This window comes from Neophocaena asiaeorientalis, unplaced genomic scaffold (assembly GCF_003031525.2).
Source record: "Neophocaena asiaeorientalis asiaeorientalis breed wild unplaced genomic scaffold, Neophocaena_asiaeorientalis_V1.1 scaffold357, whole genome shotgun sequence".
Taxonomy (NCBI): domain Eukaryota; kingdom Metazoa; phylum Chordata; class Mammalia; order Artiodactyla; family Phocoenidae; genus Neophocaena; species Neophocaena asiaeorientalis.
Window position 1 is genome coordinate 4,871,543 of NW_020173270.1, and position 23,378 is coordinate 4,894,920.

Consider the following 23,378-nt stretch of genomic DNA (forward strand, 5'->3'; position numbering starts at 1 on the left):
AGAAGACCCTGCTGGTGGGAGGTGGAGCTGAACCTAGGAGGCCTGGAGGAGGCATAGAGGCTTGGGGGGGAACAAGGAGCGAGGGGGATTTGAAGGGACGGGGGTGGGGAGAACTGGGCACCCAGCAGGAAAGAAGTCGGGAGCCTGCTGGGACCCCTGAAAGCAGATGAACAGAGATTCTGGATCGAATGGACTAGCAAAGCCTTGAGGGGCTGGAGAAGTGTGATTGGGTTTGAGGCAACTGAGGGGGACAGGAGGACTTGAGGGGAAGGAAGGGACAGAGAAAGAAGCACGGGGCATTGGGGTTACCTGATGGCAGAGTTGCGTTGTGTGAGGTCACGCCACTTGGCCCCAGAGCATGTCCCTATGACCTTCCCACTCCCGTTCTTCATGCTGGAGCGGCCAGGCTGGTGTCAGAGGTCCGTGGCCGGGATCTGTGTGCCGTGCACCTTGCCTGTGGTGTGACCCATGAGAACCAGGTGTGATGGGCGAATGGCATGTTTGGTGCCTCTCAGGGCACTTGGCCTCCTGCGACCAGATGAAGGAGGAGCGCCTTGATGCATATGTGTGTGAGTTCACATCTTTCTCTGTCCCCGAGGGTGCAGCTCAATGTGGGGACGTGTTCCTGATTCTCAGAAACTCCACTTATTCTTACGAGACATCTCCTTCATCATATTCTCTTCTCTTTTTTTCTTTTTTTTTAATGTGATTTGTGATTTCCATCCCTTCAAGAATTCCCCCAGAAGAAGCCAGCCTTTGGAATTCCAGGGTTTTTTTAAATAACCACAGTGGAGTTGCCATGAAATGTAAAATGGCTTAATCAGCTGACTCCAGAATGCATTTTAGATGTCATAGGCCAGGCTGGACACATTCCAGGGTCTGAGGGTCTGGCTGCAAGAGCTGCCTCTTCACTCCTATGGTGAAGGGGTCATGACACATATATTCCTTCCTTTGCCTTTCCTTCTCTGTCCATCGGCGTCCTTCTTGTTCCCCCTTTATCCAGGTCCTGGCTCAGGGGAGCACTACTATGAGCACAGGCTTTGCAGGCTGGAAGGGCATAGGTGTTGCTCCAGCCTCTGCCACTTCCTTGCCTTGTGACCCTCAGGCAGGTTACTGAACCTCTGAGCCTTGTCCCTCCTGGGTGGGCTGGGTCTACAAGAGAGGTGCCTCCCAGAAGGATTGTGGGAGTTAAAGCTCTTGTACCTGCTCAGGAAGTGGCACCTAGCCCCCTACCTCCCAGCGACCTCTTCGAGGTACCAGCTCAGGTGACATCACCCAGCGGCAGGTCATCTTGCTCCTGTGTGCCCTTTTGCTTACATCTCTTTAAGTTGTAGGCAAGTCATGGTTGAACTTGGGGCTTGGAAGGTTCCTGCCAGAACTCCAGTGTCCCCCTTCATCTCCTGCTTGAATTCCCCCGGGGGGGTCTCCCCTAGGTGGGCGGTAAACCTTGGCTTAAGTGCCCTGGAGAGTGGTGAGTGGGGACCTCTGGAGGTGGCCCATTCTCCTCTAGTGACTTTCCTTAGAGCTGCACTCACTGTTTGGGTAGAGCCCTTGGCCACAGCCAGCGCTTGAAATGTGGCTTGTTTGTCCAAATTCAGGGGAGCTGTAAGTATAATACATATTCCAGAGTAACTAATTTCACCAGATAAACATTTTCTAACGTGGCCAGAAATTTTAAAAATTGCATACATAGCTCACGTTCTTTTTCTTTTGGGCGGCCTCGGCTTAGTGCTAGTGCGCGCTGAGCATTGAGCTGGCGTCTACCTGCCTGTTACAGTGTTTTACTCCAGTATTTGGTTCAGAGTCAAGGCACTCGTGAAAATAGCTAACTGTCAACCTGTCCTTTGAAAGTTCGTTGAAATCACCCAATAAAGTGCAGTATACATGGCTTTTATATACATTTATTTATTTGTTTCTTTGTTTCTTTATTTTTGGCTGCGTTGGGTCTTCATTGCTGCGCGCGGGCTTTCTCTAGCTGCGGTGAGCGGGGGCTACTCTTCGTTGTGGCGCGCGGGCTTCTCATTGCGGTGGCTTCTCTTGTGGAGCACAGGCTCTAGGTGCGCGGGCCTCAGTAGTTGTGGCTCGCGGGCTCCAGAGTGCAGGCTCCGTAGTTGTGGCTTACGGGCTCAGTAGTTGAGGCTCACGGGCTCTAGAGCGCTGGCTCAGTAGGTGTGGCTCACGGGCTTAGTTGCTCCTCAGCATGTGGGATCTTCCCGGACCAGGGCTCGAATCTGTGTCTCCTGCACTGGCAGGCAGATCTTTAACCACTGCACCACCAGGGAAGTTCCACATGGTTGGTTTTTAATAACCGGCTCTGGGAATGCATGTACGTATAAATGCCTACCATTTACAGTAACGCTCAAGATATAATAAGAGCATGCTGCTGGAACGGAATGCCCTGGAATTGTCTGCACTGTTTAAATTATGCCCCTCTCCTTTCCTCCGCCCATGCCTCTGTGTAATTCGTGTAAATTAGAGGCACAGATGCTACGGCTTCTGTCATCTGCCTCTTGGTTCTAGTTCTTTGCTCTGAGGCCACTCAAAATGAGTTTGCTCCTCCATCCCTGTGAAAGACAGGTGTCCTGACCTGGGGCTTCACTCCCCGACCCCCAGGCTTGTCTCTCCGGTTCCCTTGTCTCCTTCCCATGTGGTCCAGAGCTCTTGTGTCAGGAGGAAGGGCTCCCGGGTCTGATAGCAGGGCCACTGAGCTAGAGCTGGTCCTCGAGGTTCTGAGGTCTCCTAACCTTTATGAGTGGGGGAGAGGGATGGCATCCCCAGTTCTCAGGGACCTCAGCTGTGTGTCAGCAGGTGGTCTTTCTTTCCCATGAGATCGTAGGCCCTTCAAGCACCAGAATCAGGTCTGATTCACCTCCCAGCTACAAACCCCAGGCCTGGAATGTGCAGTGGCCATGCGGTGACCTCGGCTCGGGCTGAGTCATCTTTTGGTAGCGCATGCAGTCTTGGCTAACCCTCGCCCTTGGGGTCTCCGCAGAGCAAACTTGGTGGACCTGCAGAAGAAGCTAGAGGAGCTAGAACTTGACGAGCAGCAGAAGAAGCGGCTGGAAGCCTTCCTCACCCAGAAGGCCAAGGTCGGGGAGCTCAAGGACGATGACTTTGAAAGGATCTCGGAGCTGGGAGCCGGGAACGGTGGGGTGGTCACCAAGGTCCAGCACAGACCCTCGGGCCTCATCATGGCAAGAAAGGTGAGAGGCAGCTGGCGGCGGGGTGATGGCTCTGTCCCTGTACTCTGCGGGTGCGAGCGGTGGCGACAGGTGCCCTGGCAGCAGGAGAGAGGGGCCTCAAGGGTGCCGGCCTCTGCCTTCTGACGGGCTCCCAGGCTCAGAGGCCACCCCCACCAACATGGGTTCTAGTTAGAATGTGGTGATGCAGCCTGGTGCCACGCAGCTCTTCTCTTGGAGGCCGCCCCCTGCCTTGCGGGATGTCTGAAATTCAGGTTTCCGGGAACAGATTGGCTTGAGAAGGGTAGCAGACGGAAGAGAGGAGAATCGAGTCCCCTTAGAGCCGGGCTTCCCCTGACTTCACATCCAGAAGGCCCTGCCGACCAGGACTGGTTGCTGGTAGCGACGGCCACATCGGTGGGGTGGGGGAGGGCGGTCCCTTGGTAACGGGGTACCCGAGCCACCTGTAGTAGCCAGGGTTCTCCAGAGAAACAGAAGCACTAGGGGTGTGTAGGGGGTGGGGTAGGTAGAGGTACTTTAAGGCATTGGCTCAGGGACCGTGGTGGCCGGCAGGTCTGAAATCTGTAGGGCGGGCCGGTGGGCGCAGACCCAGGAAAGAGCTGGTGCAGCTTGAGTCCAAAGAGAGTCTGGGGGCTTCCCTGGCGGTGCAGCTTGAGTCCAAAGAGAGTCCTAGGGGCTTCCCTGCAGGGAGCGCTGGTTCGATCCCTGGTCAGGGAACTAGGATCCCGCATGCTGCGGCGTGGCCAAAAAATTTAAAAAGAGCGCGACTTCAGTCTTTTCTCTTAAGGCCTTCAACTAATTAGATAAGGCCCACCCACTTATGGAGGGTCACCTGCTTTCCTCAAAGTCTGATGATTTCCACATTAGATCACATCTAAAAAATACCTTCACAGTGACATCTAGATGGGCACCTGACCCAACAGCTGGGTACCGTGGCCTAGCCAAGCGGACACACAAAATCAACCATCACCTCCCTGTTCAGTGCAAACCCTGGTGCTGAGAAGTCCCTCATCGGGGCTCCTGTGCTGCAGTGCAGCCTCCCTGCTACATGTAAGGAAGGGTCCCTGAGAGACATCGGGAGTGGAGAAGAGGAGGTCACCACCTGGGGATGGTGGCTCCTGCACACGTGACTGGGGGACGTTGAGTTGACACGTGATTCAGCTCCCACAGACGTGTTCCTGCAGACATAGAAAGCCCCCTTTCTGGAAGCCCATCGTCCCATAGTTTCCGAATTGCGTTCTTGGAAACCTGACCACCCTGGTCCCCGGGGGGATCTGCGCAGGGCCCGCCTTTCCTGGGAACCATGCACTCGGTTTCCATGTGGTGGGGGTGGGGAGGTTAGCGCAGCAGCTATTCCTCCTGCCTCCAGAGCCCCGCCCTCCCTCCTGAAACCTACAGCCACATGCTTTCTATTTCTGTCTGCTTACCACAGGCAGCCTTTTCAAAACCAGAGCAGCCCCCGAAATCCCTGGTCTGCCATCGCCCAAAGTACAGGGAGTGGAAGGGCAGACGTGAAATTCAGACGGTGATGGAAGGCAGGGACTTGGGAACAGAGTGTACAGGTCAGAGTGCTCGTCAGGGTCGGAGGGTTCTCAGGACAGCCAGGACTCTTCCAGGTGGCTGCTGATGTGCCTTGTATAACCATGAAATCTGAGAGTTTGTCTACGGCTTTCTGAAAGCCTGCGAAGTAAGGCTTCCGGGTTTAAACCTGGGGGGCCCAGGTGTAGTCTAGTTAGTGGTGCTGCCCCGATGTCTGTGTCCTGGCTGTGATACAGACCTCAGTCACAGACAGCGTCGCTGCCAGGGGAAGCTGGGTGAAGGGCACACGGGACTCTCTCTGCTGTTTTTGCAGCTTTCCTGTGCTTGCATAATCCTTTCAAAATAAAAGGTTTAAAAAAAAAAAGGGAGGACTTCCCTGGTGGTCCAGCCGTTAAGACTCAGAGCTTCCACTGCAGGGGGCTTAGGTTCAATCCTTGGTCGGGGAACTGATCCCACATGCTGCGCGGTTTGGCCAAAAAAATAATAATAATAGAATAAATTTTTTTAAGAAAGGGAATTCCCTGGAGGTCCAGTGGTTAGGACTCAGCACTTTCACTGTCAAGGGCCCCAGTTCGATCCCTGGTCAGGGAACTAAGATCCTGTATGCCGTGTGGTACGGCAAAAAAAAAAAAAAGTTCTAAAAACTGGGGGGCGTGAACCTCAGATTTTGTTCCCCATCAATCGTAACCCCTTCCAGTTGCCTGTGGCCTGTGCAGCCGCACCCAGAGTCATGCAATTCAGGGCGTGAATTTACTCCCTGGTGGCCCTGGAGCCCTTGGCCGGTCTGTGGAGGTCAAGGGCTACCAGAGTGCCATTTCTCCCAGGAGCTCTGTTTGCCTGTATTCAGCTGAGGACACAGGTGGGAAAATTGACATGTCAAAGTGGTTTTTGAGAAACAGTGGCCTCCATCCTTCCTCCACTAGCTTGGGTGGAATTCCGAATTGCTGGGAAGCCTAGTAGGAATTCCACACATTCTGGAAGGCCTGCACGGATCCTGCTGTGGGCCGGCGTCCCTCCAGCCCCTGTGATGGGCAGGGGATTATCCTGACCACTACGACACGAGCAGTGACACCAGGTCCCTAAGACCCGCAAGAACCGGGCTCCATTTCCACTGTCTCGTCCGTTCGTAAATGTTCTCTGAACTCATGTCTGGTGTCACGATTCCTCCCGCATCCTTGCGGGGCCCTGGGCACACAACCTCTGCGTCACTGGGACCGGCAGAGATCCGCGAAGAATTCGGTGACCGTGTTGCACCTGTGAGGCTCTCCCAACTTCCCTGTGCTCTGAGCGGAGGGATGTGTTTTCAGCCTCGTGTGTGTGTGTGTGTGTGTGTGTGTGTGTGTGTCCCTCCCCTCGGCATCTGCATGCTTCCAGAATGGAGGTTACAAATCTGCCCAAGGCCACGTCCTAACACTAGCTGCCTTCTTTCTAGTGATGGCCCTGGGTCAAAGCCGGTGCACACGTTCTCATTTGCATGGGCCAACAGCTCTGTTTTACTGAGAAACTGAGGCTTAGCTGGGTCGGTGTCTGAATTGGGCTTGAACCCTCTCGGGTCCTCCCTTTGCAGTTGACCCTGACCCAGTGGAAGCCGTCAAGGCCTCGCCTCCGCAATCCATTTCCCTCTTTACCTAGTTTGTGCCCCCTGCCCCCATCCCTAACTCGAATGCCCCAATCTGCAGTAGGAACACCCTTAGACTCCTAGATGGGGTTTGAACTCCTAGCACCGTACTTATTTAATCAGCTGTTGGAGCTCGCACAGCCCAGGTGCTGCCGTGGAAAGAGCGTGGGTTTTGTTTGGCGTTCCATGAGCCAGGACCCAACCCTCCCTGACCGCTCACCAGCTGTGTGCCCCTGGGGGCATCATTTAAGTCTCTGAACCTGAACTTGCTGGTCAGCCCAATGGGGGCAGTTCTCACCACCACTCTCCAACCCCTATGGGTGGTCATCGTCAGGGCGAATCGCAAGTACCAGTGCTCAGAAACGTGGCCCTCATCCCATTCCTGCTTTTTCTCCACACCCCCTCAGTGGTGGTTCATAGGTAATCCATGAGGCTCACTTCACATGGCAGCCGCCCCTGCATCCGTTCTTTACCATATTTTTCTGGAAAGCCTCTGACTTCTTTTGGCCTTATTCACATTAAGGCCCTGACTCCAGGCTTCCAGGACCCCTGGGATTTGTCCAGATCTGCCCAGTTTTGTCTAACTCCCCCACTTCTGCTTCTCTACCCCCACCACCCCAGTGATTCATCTGCGGCTCCTTTGAAGTTCTTTGTCGAGAGCGGCGCTGTCCACGATGGCTGCCCCTGGTCAGACGCAGTGGCCGAGCCCTTGAAACACGGTCGATGTCAGACAGGGCGCACCGTACGTGCAGAAACACAAACCAGGTTTCAAGGGCTCCGTGTGAAAAAACTCATTAATATTTTTACATCGCCCTCACGTCCAAACAGTCAATTTTTGATACGCTACACCGAGTTTCAACAAAATACATGAAAAATTCATGTCACCTGTCTCTCTGTGCTCTGAACGCAGCAGCTAGAGGATTCAGAATTAAATCGGTGGCCCGTGCTGTATTTCTCTTGGGCCTTGATGGTCCTGACGCTGGCATTGCCCACAGTCCGCCTCGCTGTGCCCTCCCGCCTGGCTTGCAGGATGAACCTGCCACGCTGCACACGGACGGCAGCACTTGGCTTTCAGACCCTCATTTCGCCCTCTCCAAGTGGGTCTGCGTGCACGTGCTCACAGGGGCGGCCGATGGAGGAGAGAGCACCTGGGGTTCTGGTGTGTTCTGCCGTCCCGCTGGTGGTGGCCAAGGGGCAGGTGCGGTGTCCCAGGGCCCACAGCCGGAGCTCTGCTCTGCAGGCTGGGTCAGGTGGGGAACCTTCATGTGTAGGCGTGAGGCTTTGCCTGGGGGCGGCGTAGGCACCAGGCACCGTTTCGCTGGGAGCTGCTGCAGTTCTCAAGGTTTTGAAGGTCGTTGGTGGGTGCCCCAGACACGCCCCGTGCCCCCATGAACTCGGCACACAGCCCGCCAACAGGCAGCTCTTTGTCCTTCCGCCGGCATGCCCACCCCACCTTGTCCATCTGGCAGAGTCCCACCTGTCCTTCGAGGCCTGGCCTGAGTGTCGCCTGAGCCCTGGAACCCCCTCTGTGATTCCTCCATCAGCATCTCCACCACAGCGGGGTTGTTTTGCCTGTGTCTCTTCCCCTCCTGGTGGTGCGTCTCGTCCAAGCAGGACCATCTGTGCTGTCTCTCCCTGTCACCGGCCCCAAGTGTAACTGACTCTACAGAAATGTCTGTTGAATTGATAGTGGTCATTTTCAGGTACCGGGGATCTGGTTCCGCCTCTCTGATGTACAGGTGGAAATCACACCCTTTTCTTGTCTTATCACCATGGCTGTAGCATCTAGGACTCGAAGTAACCAGGACGTGCACCCGCAGCCTGACTCTCCCCCGCTGTACGGGGGATCTTGGCTTATTTGGGGTTTGTAGCTGGGCGTTGCTCTTGGCTGTTTGTCAGCTGTGTCTTCTGCATCTCTCTGGACGATCCTTTCTTTTCTAACTTTTCCAGATATTGCGATGAATTTGGTGGCAGTCCTCTCTGCTGACTTGAACTCAAGGGGAAGGGGAGCTAGGATCCTAGGGTGGCAGTGGAAGGCTATCTGTTCTCTCTAGGCCGGGGGTGGGAAGGGGTCCAGAAAACCCAAGGGGCGGAGGGGGGCAGAGGTGAAGTAATTGCCGCATCGGACAGGGCATTACCTGGTCTGCTCCTGGGAAAGGCTGGCCCTTTGTATGATCTGATTAACAGAGCTCCCCCTGTAACCAAGTGAATAATGTTGCCTCTGATGATATATTTTTTTAAAACAGCATTATTGAGATGTACTTCACCTACCATACAAACGACCCTTTTAGAGTATTTAATTAATACACTGATTTTTAGTATATTCACAGAGCTGTGCATCCATCACCATCATCAATTTTAGAACACTTTCATCACCCCAAACATATGCCCCATCCCCATTAGCAGTCACTCCCCTGTCCCCCAGCCCCAGACAGCCAGGAATGCACTCTCTGTGGATTTGCCTGTTCTGGACATTTCCCATCAGTGGAGTCACCCACCATGTGTCCTTCTGTGTCTGGCTTCTCTCACTGAGCGTCATGTTCTCAAGGTCCATCCACATTGCAGCGAGTGTCTGTGCATCACCCCATTTCACGGCTGCGTGATGTTCAGGGCGTAGAGAGACATTTTTCTGTCCCTTCCTCCGTTGATTCAGGGCATTTGGGTTGCTTCCACCTTTCAGTTGCTGTGAAGCCGGTTAGTGTGAACATTCCCGCTCCAGTCTGTGTGTGGGTGTGTGTTCCCCGTTCTCAGGTACATAGACACCCTTCCTTCCCGGCCCCCCTCAGTGGCCCGATCCTGACCCCGCCTCCCTCTCCCTTGCAGCTGATCCACCTGGAGATCAAGCCAGCCATCCGGAACCAGATAATCCGTGAGCTGCAGGTGCTGCATGAGTGTAACTCCCCGTACATCGTGGGCTTCTATGGGGCCTTCTACAGCGACGGCGAGATCAGCATCTGCATGGAGCACATGGTGAGTGCGGCGGGGCCCGGGGCACCTCCCCTCCCACCCCGGAGTCCCCGTCCTGTTCCCGGGGGACCCTCTTGGAGGTGGACGAGGCAGTGCAGCCGTGTGTGCACGTAGACCCCTTTGTTGCGCCAGACACCCTCCTCCCGACGTTGCTTTTTCCCCGGATCCATGGTAGACGTTACTCTCTGTTGGCACAGAGCCGGCTCCGTCTAGCGCCCTGGCGTCCCCGCGTACCTGTTGGGTAATTTATGAAACGCTCTTGGTGGACACTAAGGTTGTTTCCGGTCCCCGCGGCCTTCTGAGTAACGCAGTGTTGAAAGTCCTTGCACCTAAGCAGGCGTGCCCGAGGGCTGAGGCCCGCCGCTGGGCTATGCGACTAAACACTTGATGTCTCCTTCCCAAGTGCCCTCTAACCAGCGTGCGTGGTCTGGGGACCCGGGTCTGCACCCCAGCTCAGACCCATGGGACCAGGCCTCTGCCATGGAGGGCGGCCGCCCATCTCTTTTAAACCATGGTTGATTCTGATGTGCCCCCTCATTAAGGAACTCTGGTCTCGAGGCTCAGAAGTGGGTGGGATCAGGTGTAACGCGAAAGCAGAAGTGGTCAGAGCCGAAGGCCCCCAGAGGAAATGCCGCCGGCCCTCTGCCGTGCCTCCTTTGTCAGGTAGGGCCCTGCCCGCTCCCGGCTGTCCAGGCCCCGGCCCTCAGGGCCCTTGCAAAACCAGGATGCCGCGTGGCTTTTGGCGGGTGGCTGTGGTTACGCCTCGCCTCCAGCTTGCCGTCCCCTCTGATGGTTTTGTAACGAAGGCAGGAAACGAATTTGAGCAAGAGCCCGCGAGGAATGCATGTGGGCCGGGGGGAGGGCTCCCCCGCTGCCTTGCCCCGACCTGGCTGCCTGATTCCCGCCTGGCACTGCCCCGTGGGAGCCCCTTCCCCATCTGGGAGAGGGCAGTCGTATCTGCCCAACCACCTGGTCGACACTGCACAGACGAGTATCAGGGCGAGAAAAGGATATGACATCGCTGTGGTCTGAGGGGAGCCTCTTCTGTGCTGTCTCTCTCCCTCCCTCTCCCCTTCCCCCCTCCTCCCCTGCTTGCCCCCGCTTCAGCCACCTCCATCCCTGCTCCCTGAATACCCTGAGAGTTTGGAGGCCCCTCTTGGCCTTGTACAAAAGAGGCAGCATGGGACTTCCCTGGCGGTCCAGTAGTTAAGACTCCGTGCTCCCACTGCAGGGGTCACGGGTTCCATCTCTGGTTGGGGAACTAAAATCCCGTGTGCTACACAGCACGGTCTAAAAAAAAGAAGAGAAGAGAAAAGAGGCAGCATCACAGCCCCACCCCCTCCCCCTCCGTGCTTGGTGGGTGTAAAGCATCAGTTCCAGGTGAGGCGCCTTCACCCCGGCAGCGCACAGACGGAACCGCTGGGATGCAGGGGAGATGCTAGATTCTCTTTGTTTGCCACGTTCGTCCTTCAGAGCTTCACGGTCGGGCTTTTCTTGTTCGCTTTCATAGCGAGCATATGACGACAGTGGAACGCGTAGATGGCACACAAACGCAAGGACACGGGCTCGGGTGTGGCCCGCGCGCCCCTCTTTCTGCTGACGGGTTACAGTCCGTGGAGGTGAGCTGCTGGGCGGGGAGGGCGTGCGGAGGACAAGATGACGGGAAGCGCTGAGAGGGCCTGTGCCACCCACACCAGTGTCCTCGTGCCCGATGGTCCCCTGCAGGGTCTCGCACATGGCGGCGAGAGGACGCTTGCAGTCCCCCCACCTCTCATGCGGGACTGGACGAGTCTCGCACCTTGTCTGTCAGGCCAAAGATATGAGGATGGGGCGAGCTGGTCCATGAACGTTGACGGAGCGTCAGCCGTGACGTTGTCACCACCGCCACCATTTCCCCGAATTCCTGCATCACCTCCATTTCTCTCCCTGTCGAGGGCACGCATTCGTCTCTACGCAGGGTTGTGCATGAATTGACTCTCGTCTCCCACCGGGCAGATTCCAGCTCCAGCTTGTGAGAAAGGCCCGCTGGCTGTGACGAGCAGCTCCGATGCAGCACAGAAGAAGAAACTCACCTGTGGGCACGGGAAACAGCGGGGCTGGCGGCTCCCCGGTGCCCAGACCTATTCCTTTTCCTGGGGAAACTAGGGGCTTGGACCAGCGGACAGCGGGTGTCTCAGGGCCGAGGCGGCCAAGGAGCAGCCGACTGACCACTCAGAGGCAGCTCTTGGTATTTTCTTGGGTCCTGGTCAAATCTACTGAAGAATGCACTCCCTTGTTCTACAATAATGAAAAATCAGACACGTCCGTCAGCAAAGGGGAGGTGAAGAATGACACCAGGCCGCTTTCCAGGGGAGAAGTGAAAGCAGCATATATGCACCGAATGAGAAAATCCCCCGAGAGGAAAGTATGCATAATGTGAGCCCCCAGATAGATAGATAGATAGATAGGCTTAAAGCTCTGTATCAGCTCTGCACCCCACGGAGGATGAACCACGCTGATGTCAGGGGCTGGGTGGCAGTGGGGCTGCGTGGAGAGGACCCGCGATGTGTCCTGAGTCGCCTTGAGACCCCAGCCTGGGGCCTGGCCCACCGTAGTCGCTGCGGAGACGTTCTCCCTGAATGTCGTCCAGCAAACATACCACAATCCTACGGAAAGTTCAGAGTATGAGGAGCTGAGTCAGGGAGCAGGGATCACGAACGCTTTTTTTAAAAAACCCTTTTAAGGTTGATGAAACAAAAAATGAGAAAAAAAGTGGAATTCCCATCTCGCCCTGCACGCAGAACGGGGCTGGGCCGGGCAGCCTGCCGACCAAGTGCACCAGACCTCCTGGTCCTGTGGGTTCCTCCCCGGCCACACCCGCCGTCGCTGCACGCACAGCCCCCTCGTCCTCAGGCTGGGTCTAGCCTACAGAGGCCCTCGTGGGTTCCCAAAGCATTGGAGGGCCTGGGGTTTTCCACAAATCCCACCGCGGCCCTTCTCCCCGAGCACAGCTGGAGCAGATGCCAGGGAGGGGGGACCAGGCGGCTCCGAGGCTGCAGGCTTCTCGCGCCCCCTCAAATGGAATAAGAGGCCTCCTGGGACAGCTGGTGGCCACAGGAGCCCCAGAGCAGCATGGAGAGAAAACAGGCTCTCCACCCAGCTGCGAGTTCAGAGGCTGACCACCTCCCACCGCATGCCCGAGCCTCAGCTCCGGTCTGCCTGGCATCCTGGGGGGGGCCTCGGTGTGTCCTCGGAGCCCATCTCTGAAGAGGCGCCTTGGGCCAGTCGGTGACACCCGGGGTTTTGGTCTCCAGGTTTGCTTCCGGGTGACCTTGCACAAGACACTTGGTTTCTGTCACTTCCTTGTTATCGTGTGGATTTGGGGCCATGCCCTGGTCAGGGGATCAACTAGGGTGCCCTGTGTCACGACCTTTGCTGAACATCCCAGTTTCAGGGTGGCGAGCAGTGGCTACACCGGCAGGACGGGGGGCCGAGCCATCGTTCCCCCTCCCCCGTGCCCCTCGGCCATCAGGCCTTCCTGGTGGAGCTGGCTTGGCCTTCCGTCTGTGCCGGGCACTTGCGGGCGGCGCCCCTGTGCTCACGCTCCCCTTCCCGAGGCCGCGGCTGACTTGCTGGGAGGGGACCCAGGCCCAGAGCTGCGGGTCTGGCTCAGGTGCGCTCTCTGGTGCTCCCGCTGCAAGCTGGGCGGCTTAGCCGCAGGCCTCATGGAGCACTGCCCGCCGGCCGCTGCCGTGGCAACCTCAGGAAGGCTGAGTCACGCCGTCCAGCCACGGGCCTCAGTTCCGGGAAGGATGGACCGCCTGGCGAGCACACTGGCACCCTTTCCGTTTCCTGAGGCCCCAGAGGTGGCCGGGGCCGCGGGAGTCCCTGCTCTGAGCCAGTTGGTTGCCTTTGGCTGTGGTCTGGCCTCTGTTTTCCGTGGAGGAAATTGAGCACCAGCTCTCTGGGAACCAGGGAAATGCTTCGTTTTCCTCCCTGCCACTCTGGCGTCCCTCTGGGGAGCCCTGCCTGGCGACGGCTCAGGGCAGCTCTACCTCTCTCTCCTGTGCTGCCCCTAGGATGGTGGCTCCCTGGACCAGGTGTTGAAAGAAGCCAAGAGGATCCCCGAAGAGATCCTGGGGAAGGTCAGCATCGCGGTAAGTGCGTGCGGGTGCGCGCTCCCGGCCCCGTGTTCTCATGGGTTTCTTCTTACTTCTGCCCCCTTCCACGCGGCCAGGCTCGAGGAGCCTCAGGAAGCCGGTGGTGGGTGTCAGCCTCCGGGCAAAGAGGCAGAGGTGCCTGTGCCAGCCTCCACCGACTGTGGGACTGAGCGAGTGGCGTCCCTTTGCCTGTGAAGTGGGGGTGATACTTCTGTGCCCCATACAGGCATGGGGGTGGCAGGAGGAACCGTGGCGCGGCGCCAGGCACTCACTGTCCCACGGTGCTGCCATCGTCGAGTGTCGCCTGTCTAACTCGGTGAAACAGCCCCTGTATCCTTCACACCGTCAACCTGGGGGCCCCGAGCACAGTCCCGGCACCAAAGGGCTCAACAGAGGACGCCTCTCGGGCTGGGGTGACCCCTGAGGTGGGGCAGTTGGCTGGACATTTACAGCCCTACTGACAGGGCCTCGGGCCCTCCTCAGACAAGGGGAGAGCGATGTCCTCCTCAAGGATGGGGGGCCGTGTGAGAGTTGGGGAGGTGGGTGACTGTACCCACCCGAAGAATGTCGTCAGTGTCACATGGCCACTTCGGCCTGGGCCTCGGGCCTGTCCAGAGGACAGTCCCCCTCACGGCACCGCCCTGCGGCTTCCCTGCAGGTTCTGCGGGGCCTGGCGTATCTCCGGGAGAAGCACCAGATCATGCACCGAGGTAAGGGGACGGGCGCCCCGGGGCCGGGAGGGGCTGACGGCGACCCGCAGTGTCCACACCGCCGGCTCTGCTCCCAGATGTGAAGCCATCCAACATCCTCGTCAACTCCCGAGGGGAGATCAAGCTGTGCGACTTTGGGGTGAGCGGGCAGCTCATCGACTCCATGGCCAACTCCTTCGTGGGGACGCGGTCCTACATGTCTGTGAGTCCTTCCAGCGTCCTCCCCACCGCCACCCCGACCCTCACCAGCTCTTCCCCATTTTCCAGAAGCTTTTCCAAAAGCCTGCCCTTCCCTGTAGTATAGTTTCTTTTGCGGGCTTTGTTCTCTCCTTCGCATTTCTAGTTTCCATCATCTTCTCATCTGGGTTTTTGTCTCTCTGGAGACACCGGCCTGGTTCCTGTCCGCTCGGGGAGAGTAGTCAGTTAATTTCTGAGCCAATCGACTAGCCCTCCGTTATTTTAGGCACTATCTGGGTGATTTTATTTTTTTATTTTCATTTTTATCTCTTTAATTTATTTTGGCCACACCACGTGGCCTGCGGGATCTTAGTTTCCCGACCAGGGATCGAACCCACGCCCCCTGCATTGGCAGCGTGGAGTCTTAACCACTGGACCGCCAGGGAAGTCCCCATCTGGCTGATTTTTAAGAGCAGATTCTGAGAAGTCCGTCTTGGGATTGTTGGGAGAAGGAGACGTTCCGGCGTCTTTCCTGGGTCGGTCGCTCTCCAGAAGCACTTTGGGTTGCGGGGCTTTAAGGGGCTGCTGTCAGCACGGCTGGAAGCAGGTGGAGGGAGGGGGCGGAATGGCTTTCTTTCTGCTGCTGGGTCCCTAAGCGGGATGGGGCTGCAGGGGGACCACAGGGATGCTCTAGGGTGCCAGCGCCCCTCCATCTCCCTCGGGCCGTCTCTGCCCGTCTCCCCTCAGCCGGAGCGGCTGCAAGGCACTCACTACTCGGTGCAGTCAGACATCTGGAGCATGGGCCTGTCCCTGGTGGAGCTGTCCATTGGAAGGTACCCCATCCCCCCGCCGGACGCCAAGGAGCTGGAGGCCATATTTGGCCGGCCCATGGTCGACGGCGCGGAAGGAGAGCCTCACAGCATCTCGCCGCGGCCGAGACCCCCCGGACGCCCCATCAGCGGTATGGCCTGAGGCTGGGACTTCCGGTTTGGATGGGGCACGCGGCGCCTGGGGACAGCAGCTGCCTCCCCTCTGGCCCCTCTGAGCTCCACCTGTCCCCCTGGGCCGCGCTCACTGCGGTCAGCAGTCCTCAGATGGTCCTGAGGCTTCTGGGGACAGCGCTGCAAGCAACGCCTCGAACTGTCCTGTCTGGGGCAGCTGCACCTGTTGCTGCCAGCTGGCGGGGTCGGGACACTCGCCCCTCAGCCAAGCCGTGGGGTGGCGGGTGATTTCTCCAGCATTTTATCACGAGAACGTTCAAGTGTACAGAAAAGCCGAAAGGGTTGCCCAGCAGGCAGTCTTCTGCCCCACACCTGGACTCTGCAGTGGCCGTCCTGCTGTGTTGGGCCAGGCCTTTCAGGGAGCCCAAAGTGAAGGGAACTCGACTCGGGTCTCGGGTGGCTGGTTAGATTCAACCCAACACACAGCAGAGGTACGGGAGGGCAGCGGGGCTCCCAGGGGCCTCCCGGTACCTCAGGCAGCCACCTGCGAGGTTCAGGCCGATGCTTCCACCACGTTGGGGGCTGGCGAGGGGTGAGGGTCATGGCTGAGGTGGTGTAATTAGGAAGGGGCGCGTAGGACTGTGTGATTTATTTATTTATTTTATTTTAAATTTTTTTTTTTTTTTTGCGGTACGCCGGCCTCTCAATGTTGTGGCCTCTCCCGTTGCGGAGCACAGACTCCAGACGCGCAGGCTCAGCGGCCATGGCTCACGGGCCCAGCCACTCCACGACACGTGGGATCTTCCCAGACCGGGGCACAAACCCGTGTCCCCTGCAGCGGCAGGCGGACTCTCAACCACTGCGCCACCAGGGAAGCCCAATTTATTTATTTTTTAAGTCAAGTGACAGGAAGAGAGTTGAATTGAGTGAGAGCCCAAAGGACCATGCAGTGGACTGCAGTTGGTTGGTTGGTTTCTAACAGCTTTATTGAGATAGCATTCACATACCATATGGTCCACTCGATTCAGGCTTATAACCCACTGGATTTCTATACCTTCACAAGGTTGTCCGACCATCACCTTTATCTGACTTCAGAACATTTCATCACCCCAAAAGGAAACCCTGTCCCCTACCCAGCCCCTGACAACCATGAACCCAATCCCTGTGTCTGTGGATTTGCCTGTCCTGGACGTTTCCCATCAATGGAATCACACCCTGTGTGTCCTTCTGTGTCTGGCTTCTCTCACTGAGCACTGTGTTCTTGAGATCTGTCCACACCGTGGCAAGTATCGGTGCCTCGTGGCACCTTGTGCCTCGCTCCTTTTTTATGGTCACATAATATTCCACCGTGTGGTATCTATTTACCGCTGACGGATACTTGGGTCGTCAGATGGCGGTTTTCACAGTATTCTTAAGCCCAGACCCTCCCCTTTCCTGGTGCCACACCCAGACTGCTGGGGTGTCCTGATTTCCTCCGAGGGGAGAACCCCCCCGCCCGCATCTGTGTCCTCAGGCCCCGGCCCTGCCCCTCCCTTTCCAGCCCAACTCCCAGACGGTGCTCAGACCTTCCAGGCAGGGAGGAGCGGGGTGCTGTGCCAGGCCGCTTGGCCTGCCAGCACCTCCCCCAGCCCCGGCCCTGGCCCACGTGCCCATTTCAGGACAGGGGACAGAAGGCGAAAGTCCAGCTGCCAAACGCGGGCCTGGCCAGCTGGGTCTAGGACAGGGGTCAGCCATCCCAGCCAGCCACCACCCTGAGCCCGCAGGTCCGTGCCAGGTTACACTGCCGCCCTTGCCTGCTCAGCCCCCTGTGGCCCCTCCCCCCACGCCAGGGAGCAGGGAGTCGGCTTTAGCACAGCCCAGACGCAGCCCCCTGCCAGATGTGTGCCTTCTCAACAAACGTTCCTGTTCGTTCTGATGTTTTGTTTTTTTAATTCACCAGAGGCTCAGGAGAGATGTTCCTCTCCCAGGAAGGCAGCTGGGCCCAGGAGCCTGCCCTCTGGGTCGGGCCGGGTGCAGAAGAGGGTGCTTGGCTGCGTTCAGCACACTCAGGCCCCACCGCCCGACGGAAGCACGGTGCCCACCTGCCCGTCTCACCCATCTTTGTTTCTGCCCCGGGCAGGTCATGGGATGGACAGCCGGCCGGCCATGGCAATCTTTGAGCTGCTGGACTACATCGTGAACGAGGTGCGTGCCCGGGGCCCTGCTGGCAGGCGGGTCACCACAGCAGCAGCATCAAGCCATTCCCGTTGGAAAGTGTTCCCCAGAAAGAAGAGCATTTGATGTGTAGACTGTGGGTTGTGTCGGGAAGGGGCCGCAGGGAGCTGTGGAGGGGGCTCTTTTTTTTATCTTTTCACGGGGATGAACCCGGAATTCTCACTGAGCCCAGTGGCCCAGCGCTGGGGCCCCGTGGGTGAAGTCATAAATCATCCCACTTCCTCAGGGAAAGTTGAGGCATCACCTTCCTCTCTGGGAAGGGGGCACAGGGCGCCCACCCAGTCCTTCTCCCCACCACGTGAGAGGGCAGCGTGGATACTCCCATTGTACAGATGGGTACATCCAGGCATAAGGATGGGAGTGGGCTCCTCAGGCCTGCAGCTGAGACAGGGCCGAGCAGGACCTGACCCTACAGCCCTCCCTCTCGGCGTGGCCGGGTCACCCTCCTGGCCCTTCTCTGATGGAAGTGTGTTTCCAGTGGCCCTTTGGAGTTGGGGTGGCCAAGCTTGGCCCAGGGTTGGGTCTTGAGGTGAGCAGCTCAGAGCAGGGTCAGTGGCGACAGAACAGGGCAGGGTGGTTCCGGTGACACAGCTCTCCCTGCACCTGGCAGCGACACCCAGGCCCGGTGAGCACGTCCTTCCAGGGAGGCCGCCGGCACCTCCCACCCCTGAGCAGGAAGAAGGCCCACTGCCCTCCTGGACGGGGCCTGAGCCTGCGCACGGCTGTCCCCACCCCGGGACCTGTGCGGGCCCAGGCCCCTCAGGCTCCCCCTCTTTTCAGGCAGACCCCCAGCTCTCTCCAAGCGCCTCCGGAGGGTAGTGGCCCAGACCGTGTAGCACGTGGTCAGGAGTAACCATCCTCATCCATAGAATGAGGATGAGCCCTGTTCTCCTTCACTCCTGAACCAGTCGTGGTCCCCAAACAAGAAGAGCTTTTGAAGGAAACTCTGGGAAAAGGCCAACCCAGTTGGCAGGGCTGCCCGGGGAAGCTGCTGGAAGGGGGGTGGTGGGCACCCTCTGCCTCCAGGAAGGGTGCATCCTGAGGGTTCCCAACAAGTGCCGAGCTGTTCTCAGAGGCACAGGCTGGGAAGCGCCTTTTCTCCCTGATTCCAGAAGCATCCTTGAGCTCTCACCCCCGCCTTTCTGTCCTGCCCCGCAGCCTCCTCCCAAGCTGCCCAATGGCATCTTCACCCAGGACTTCCAGGAGTTTGTAAATAAATGGTAAGACGCCATGGCCGCCAGCTCGGGGCGGGTGGGGCAGGGGCCAGGTGGCCTGGCCTGCTTCCTGGGACGACCAGGGCCTCGGGGATGCCAGGCAGTGGCGGCGTCTGGCGGGACTGGAGCTCGCCTGAGAACCCAGATCCCCCCGCCAACCCCCCACCAAGGCTGCTGAGTCACGGCGTCCAGCTGCCACCCCCAGCTTGTCCCCGAAACCCCGCGCAAGCCAGGATGGCAGCCTCTCTGGAAATAACGCTATTCCCGCCTTGCCTTCTGCCAGCAGGCAGCCCGGTGTCCTAACCCCTCAAGCCCGTAACCCGTGGCTCCTAGGCAGGCCTTCGGAGCCGGTTTCTGGGGGGTGGCCCTCCCACCCTCTGAAGCATCTGGGTGACGCGGCCTCGGGCGAGCGGGCTGTGGACCCGGAGGGCCGGCCCGTTGAGCGCCCTGCACGTCAGGATGCGACGCTGCGGCCCAGGGTTGCGTACCTCGCAGCCAGCCTGTGACTGTGCGTCCAGCGCTCCCCGTAAACCTATCTGTGCCCTGTGAGGTTGCCAGTTTGAAGAACTGCCACTCAGTCCTGAACTGCTTTGAGCAGCAGCCTTTTAGACCGTTCCTCTTTCGTGAAGGGAAAACTTCCACTTTGACCCTTGGACTCCCAGACTTGGGGTTTTTATTAGAAACTTAGCTGCGGTTGCTGCTGGGCCTCTGATGGAGCAGCGTGGGGGGGTTTCCCACCCTCTTCCCCTTTCCCTCCTGTCCTGGTCTCAGATTCTTGCCCTGCCCTCCCGGGGCATCCTGCTCTCACACCCAAGGGTGGCGGTGGAGCCCCTCACCCATGGGGGCCAGGCAGGAAAGGGCAGCAGGATGCAGGCCTCTTCCCCCAAGGCCACTGACTGCCCGCCTGTCTTCTCTCTCCCACCCCCTGGAACCCACAGCCTAATTAAGAACCCAGCAGAGCGAGCAGATCTGAAGATGCTCATGGTGAGTAATACCCACAGATTTTGGACTTCCAGAGGTCCCTGGCAGGCCCTCCTCGCCTTGAGTGAACACCTGAGCTGGCTCTGATATCTCTTGGCCAAGCTGGAGAACCCCTGTGGGTCGCCCTGGCTTGCTGGAGGGGACCATGCAGAGCGGCCATGGTCCTCTCAGCTCCCCGGGGTACAGAAGGGCCCGTGTGCCTGGGGCTAGGGCTGTGTCTCAGAATGGCCGGCCTCCAAGGCGTTGGGGGCACCACTGGGGTGTTTGCCTTCCTCTAAACCCATACTGTCCAACGTCCTTGAAAACCAAGGTGGTCTCCGGCATTGGCCTTCCCCCGGCAGGGCTGCCTGCCAGCCTCAGGGTGACCGTCACAGTGCCTTCCGCCCATGTCCACTGTGGACGTTAGGCCTTCTTCCTCCATCACCAGGCCTGACCACCTGAGTCACCCCCAATGCTGAGTCAGCCCCTTGTTTATGCGTCTTGTGGCTCGAAGAGAGAAAACACTGCCAGCTACAGGCGTGAGACGTTGGTTGTCAACCTCAGGTGTCCACAAGGCAGAGAAGAAGCCTCTTAGGGTGGTCACGATGCGGTAGTTTGAATAACCGAGCCACGCCCTCCGGTGGGCTCCTGTGCCCCTGCCTGCAGGACCACGCTCCCCCCTCCCCACCATGTCCTCCACCAGGCCTCCCTCCTGCTTTCCACCTCAGGACCTTTGCACAGGATGGCCCTTCTCCTTCTGGGACGTGTCCTGTTGCTCTCCCCCCAGCTGTGGGCCTCTGCTTCGGCACCGCCTCCAGGAAGGCACCCTGTCTAGCCCACCCCTCTGTTAGCTGTGGCTGCAGCCTGTGTGTCCCAGCTGTAGTCAGTTTTCTGTGGCCTCAAGAGTGAGCCTGGCCTGGAGTGCCTTGTGGGAAGGGGTCTGCGTCCATCTGCCTCTTTCTAGAAGCTCCTTACTGAGTCCAGTGACGTGTGTTCAGGGCACGCACGACATAAGAAGCACGTGTTCACTGTGGAACATGCAGACCCACGGAACAGGGGAGTGAACTTTGAAACCTGCCATTGTCTCCCCCCACCCCGCCGCCACCCCGCCCAGCTCCACGCAGTTCACACAGTGCGGGACGACGTCCACGTCTCTGCCTGCGTGACACTGTGGGCCGTGTGGGGCTGACTGTCTTCCCGACCACGAGTCCTGTTCCCTTGCTTTGGTGTTTCACCCAAGCCTACGCCCACCTTTAGGGAGGTAGGGGTGGTCTCGCCTCCCCAGCTGGCATAACAGGTGGATGTCACGTGGGAGGCCTAGACCCCCGCCCTTCCGAACGGGAACCGCTGTCAGGGTGACTGTTAAAGTTACTTAAACTGACGGACGAGGCGCGATCCTGCTCTCCAGCCACATGGGCCCTGTTTCAAGGGCTCAGGAGCCTCAAGCGGCCGGTGGCTGCCGCCTGGACAGGACATGTAGGGCACTTGCTATCCTCACAGAGTTCTGTGGTTCCAGATCAGATGTTCTCACCCAGGTGACTCTGCCCCCATGGGTCCCTGGGCCACGTCTGGGAACATGTGTGGTTGTCACACCTGCGGGGGGATCCTGGCGTCAAGCGGGTCAGGGCAGGGATGCTGCTCCACACCCCACAGCGCCCGGGATGCCCCACAGAGGGTGAGCCGACCCCACGTCACCCTGAGCTCCAGGGGGCATAGAGTGGCCTCCCCCGTCGCCTGAGACCCCGTCCCAGGCCGCGTGGCCCCGGGCCCGGGCCTCCCTGCTCTGGGGTGGGGACCCGGCCGGCCGGCTAGGGCGGGGCCCCTCACTTCGTTCCTTCCCTTTCAGAACCACGCCTTCATCAAGCGGTCCGAGGTGGAAGAAGTGGATTTTGCCGGCTGGTTGTGTAAAACGCTGCGGCTGAACCAGCCCAGCACGCCCACGCGCACTGCCGTCTGACGGTCCCGCCACCGACAGACCCGCTCCCCATCCCACCCCTCCGGCTGCCCCCTCCGTGGGGATGCGCGCGTGGCCCTTGGGCCCGGGGAGGCCGATGCCGCTGCGCTGTCTTCTCAGAACCTGCTTCCTTAGGTTTAAAGAAAAAAACCGAAACAAAACAGGGAAAGAAAAAGCAAACGTGCCGGTTGTGCTTCTTGTGCCTTGTCCTTGGGGTGTCAGCCTTGATCCAGCCCGGGGTGGGCGCCTCTGCGAGGGCGGCCCAACCCCCGAGAGACGGGCGTGGTGTCGGGCACTGGCTTTGCTCCTTTCCGAGGCCCTCAGAGGGACCCCCAACCGTGGGTGACTTTCACCAGAAGAGAAGGGGGCTGCCCCCTTGGGGTGCGTGTGTGCCCCCAGCCTGGCATCTGCCCCTTGGAGGTGGCCGGCCCGGCCCGCAAGAGCTATTGGGCCCAGTGGCTCTCGTGGGGTCCCCGCCCCGGTGGCTCCAGCCTCGGGCCATGCAGCCTGTCCTCAGCAGTGCGTGACCTGCCCCCTGGGAGGGACCCCCAAGTCCTCTTCTGTGCTTCGGGGAACAGAGACTTCTGACAGCTCGCAGCAGCCTGAGCTGACACTCGCTCGGCAGAAAGGAAACCTTGGGTTTCCAAGCTGTCCTGTGGTTGAAGCCCCAGCAGATCCTGCAAATAAGGCCCGCTCGCCTATGCCTGCAGGCCGACAGATGTGGGCGGGTGGCTCTGTGTCACCTCTGCTCGCCCAGCAAATCAGAAGTGACCACCCAAGGCACGTCACTGTCTCGGGCCTTGAACCGTTCGACCACAGCTGATCGGAAATGAGATGGTGGGGGTGAGGCTGTCCTGACTCCTGGTGGCCATTGGGGTGTCCAGCCAGGCCCCCTGCAGGGGTCTGCATGAGGTCCGAGGCCCGAGACCCAGCCTTTCTGCCTTCAGGGCTGTACCACCTCCAACGGAGAAGGCCGCCTCTGGGCCATCGGGCAGTAGGAAGTGGTGGAGGGCAGGGCTGCTTCTAAGGCTTCCCCTCCTGCAGGCTCTCTGAAGATGAAGCTGTGAGTCTCCCCACAACCCCAATACTTCCTGAAGGCTTGAAACAAGCCGATATTTATGTGTGATAAATCGCAGAGGAAGGGTTCTCGTAGAGCAGCGGTCCTGGTGCAAGCCACACCAGCCCCGCGTTTCTGGAGAAGGTACAGCTGAAGGTGGGGGATTGTGGCCCTCTGGGAACTGCTGGGTCCTTTTCTTCCTAGGGAGACCCTTCAAGTCTCCTCTGTTTTTTCCTGTGGTCACAAAAGAGAAGACAAGTTGGTAGCTGTTCCAACCAGCTTTCCAGATTTCTGCCACCTCGTAGTTGCCCCCAAAGTCTTTCCTGATTTAGAAAAGAATAAAAAAGATAACTAAAAGTGATGGAGGTGTCGCTCTGTGGGTACCCCAGCTCCCTCCAGAGCTTCAGAGGGGGAAGGGGGCCTAACGGGTGAACTGTGACTCAGCGTCTTGGCCCGTGGGCGCCCGGCGCTGGCAGTCACAGGCAGCCCCATCGTTGGGCCAGTCCTGTACACGTCAGGCTGTGGGCCTGACCAATGTCTGTTAACAGAGCCGACTGCCGTTTGCAAGGAGTGAGACCACATTGACGGGGCTCCTAGGGGTGCTGGTGAATCGGGTCGGTGGGGTAAGGCCTCCAGGGTTGCTGGGGGAGGATGGATCGAAAGTAGGCGCCTCCCCCAGCCCATCGGC

General features: G+C 58.7%; 1 protein-coding gene across 1 annotated transcript; it reads left to right on the top strand.

The window, feature by feature from the left end:
* Nucleotides 1-2,984: 2,984 nt before the first annotated feature.
* On the top strand, nucleotides 2,985-23,047 carry MAP2K2 (mitogen-activated protein kinase kinase 2). The gene is made up of 10 exons (XM_024745775.1): nucleotides 2,985-3,203; nucleotides 9,181-9,327; nucleotides 13,383-13,460; nucleotides 14,122-14,173; nucleotides 14,251-14,375; nucleotides 15,098-15,311; nucleotides 17,411-17,475; nucleotides 18,664-18,725; nucleotides 19,658-19,703; nucleotides 21,526-23,047. The coding sequence occupies exons 1-10, from the start codon at nucleotides 3,192-3,194 to the stop codon at nucleotides 21,634-21,636; spliced, it is 912 nt and encodes a 303-aa protein (XP_024601543.1). The 5' UTR covers nucleotides 2,985-3,191; the 3' UTR covers nucleotides 21,637-23,047.
* Nucleotides 23,048-23,378: the final 331 nt, after the last annotated feature.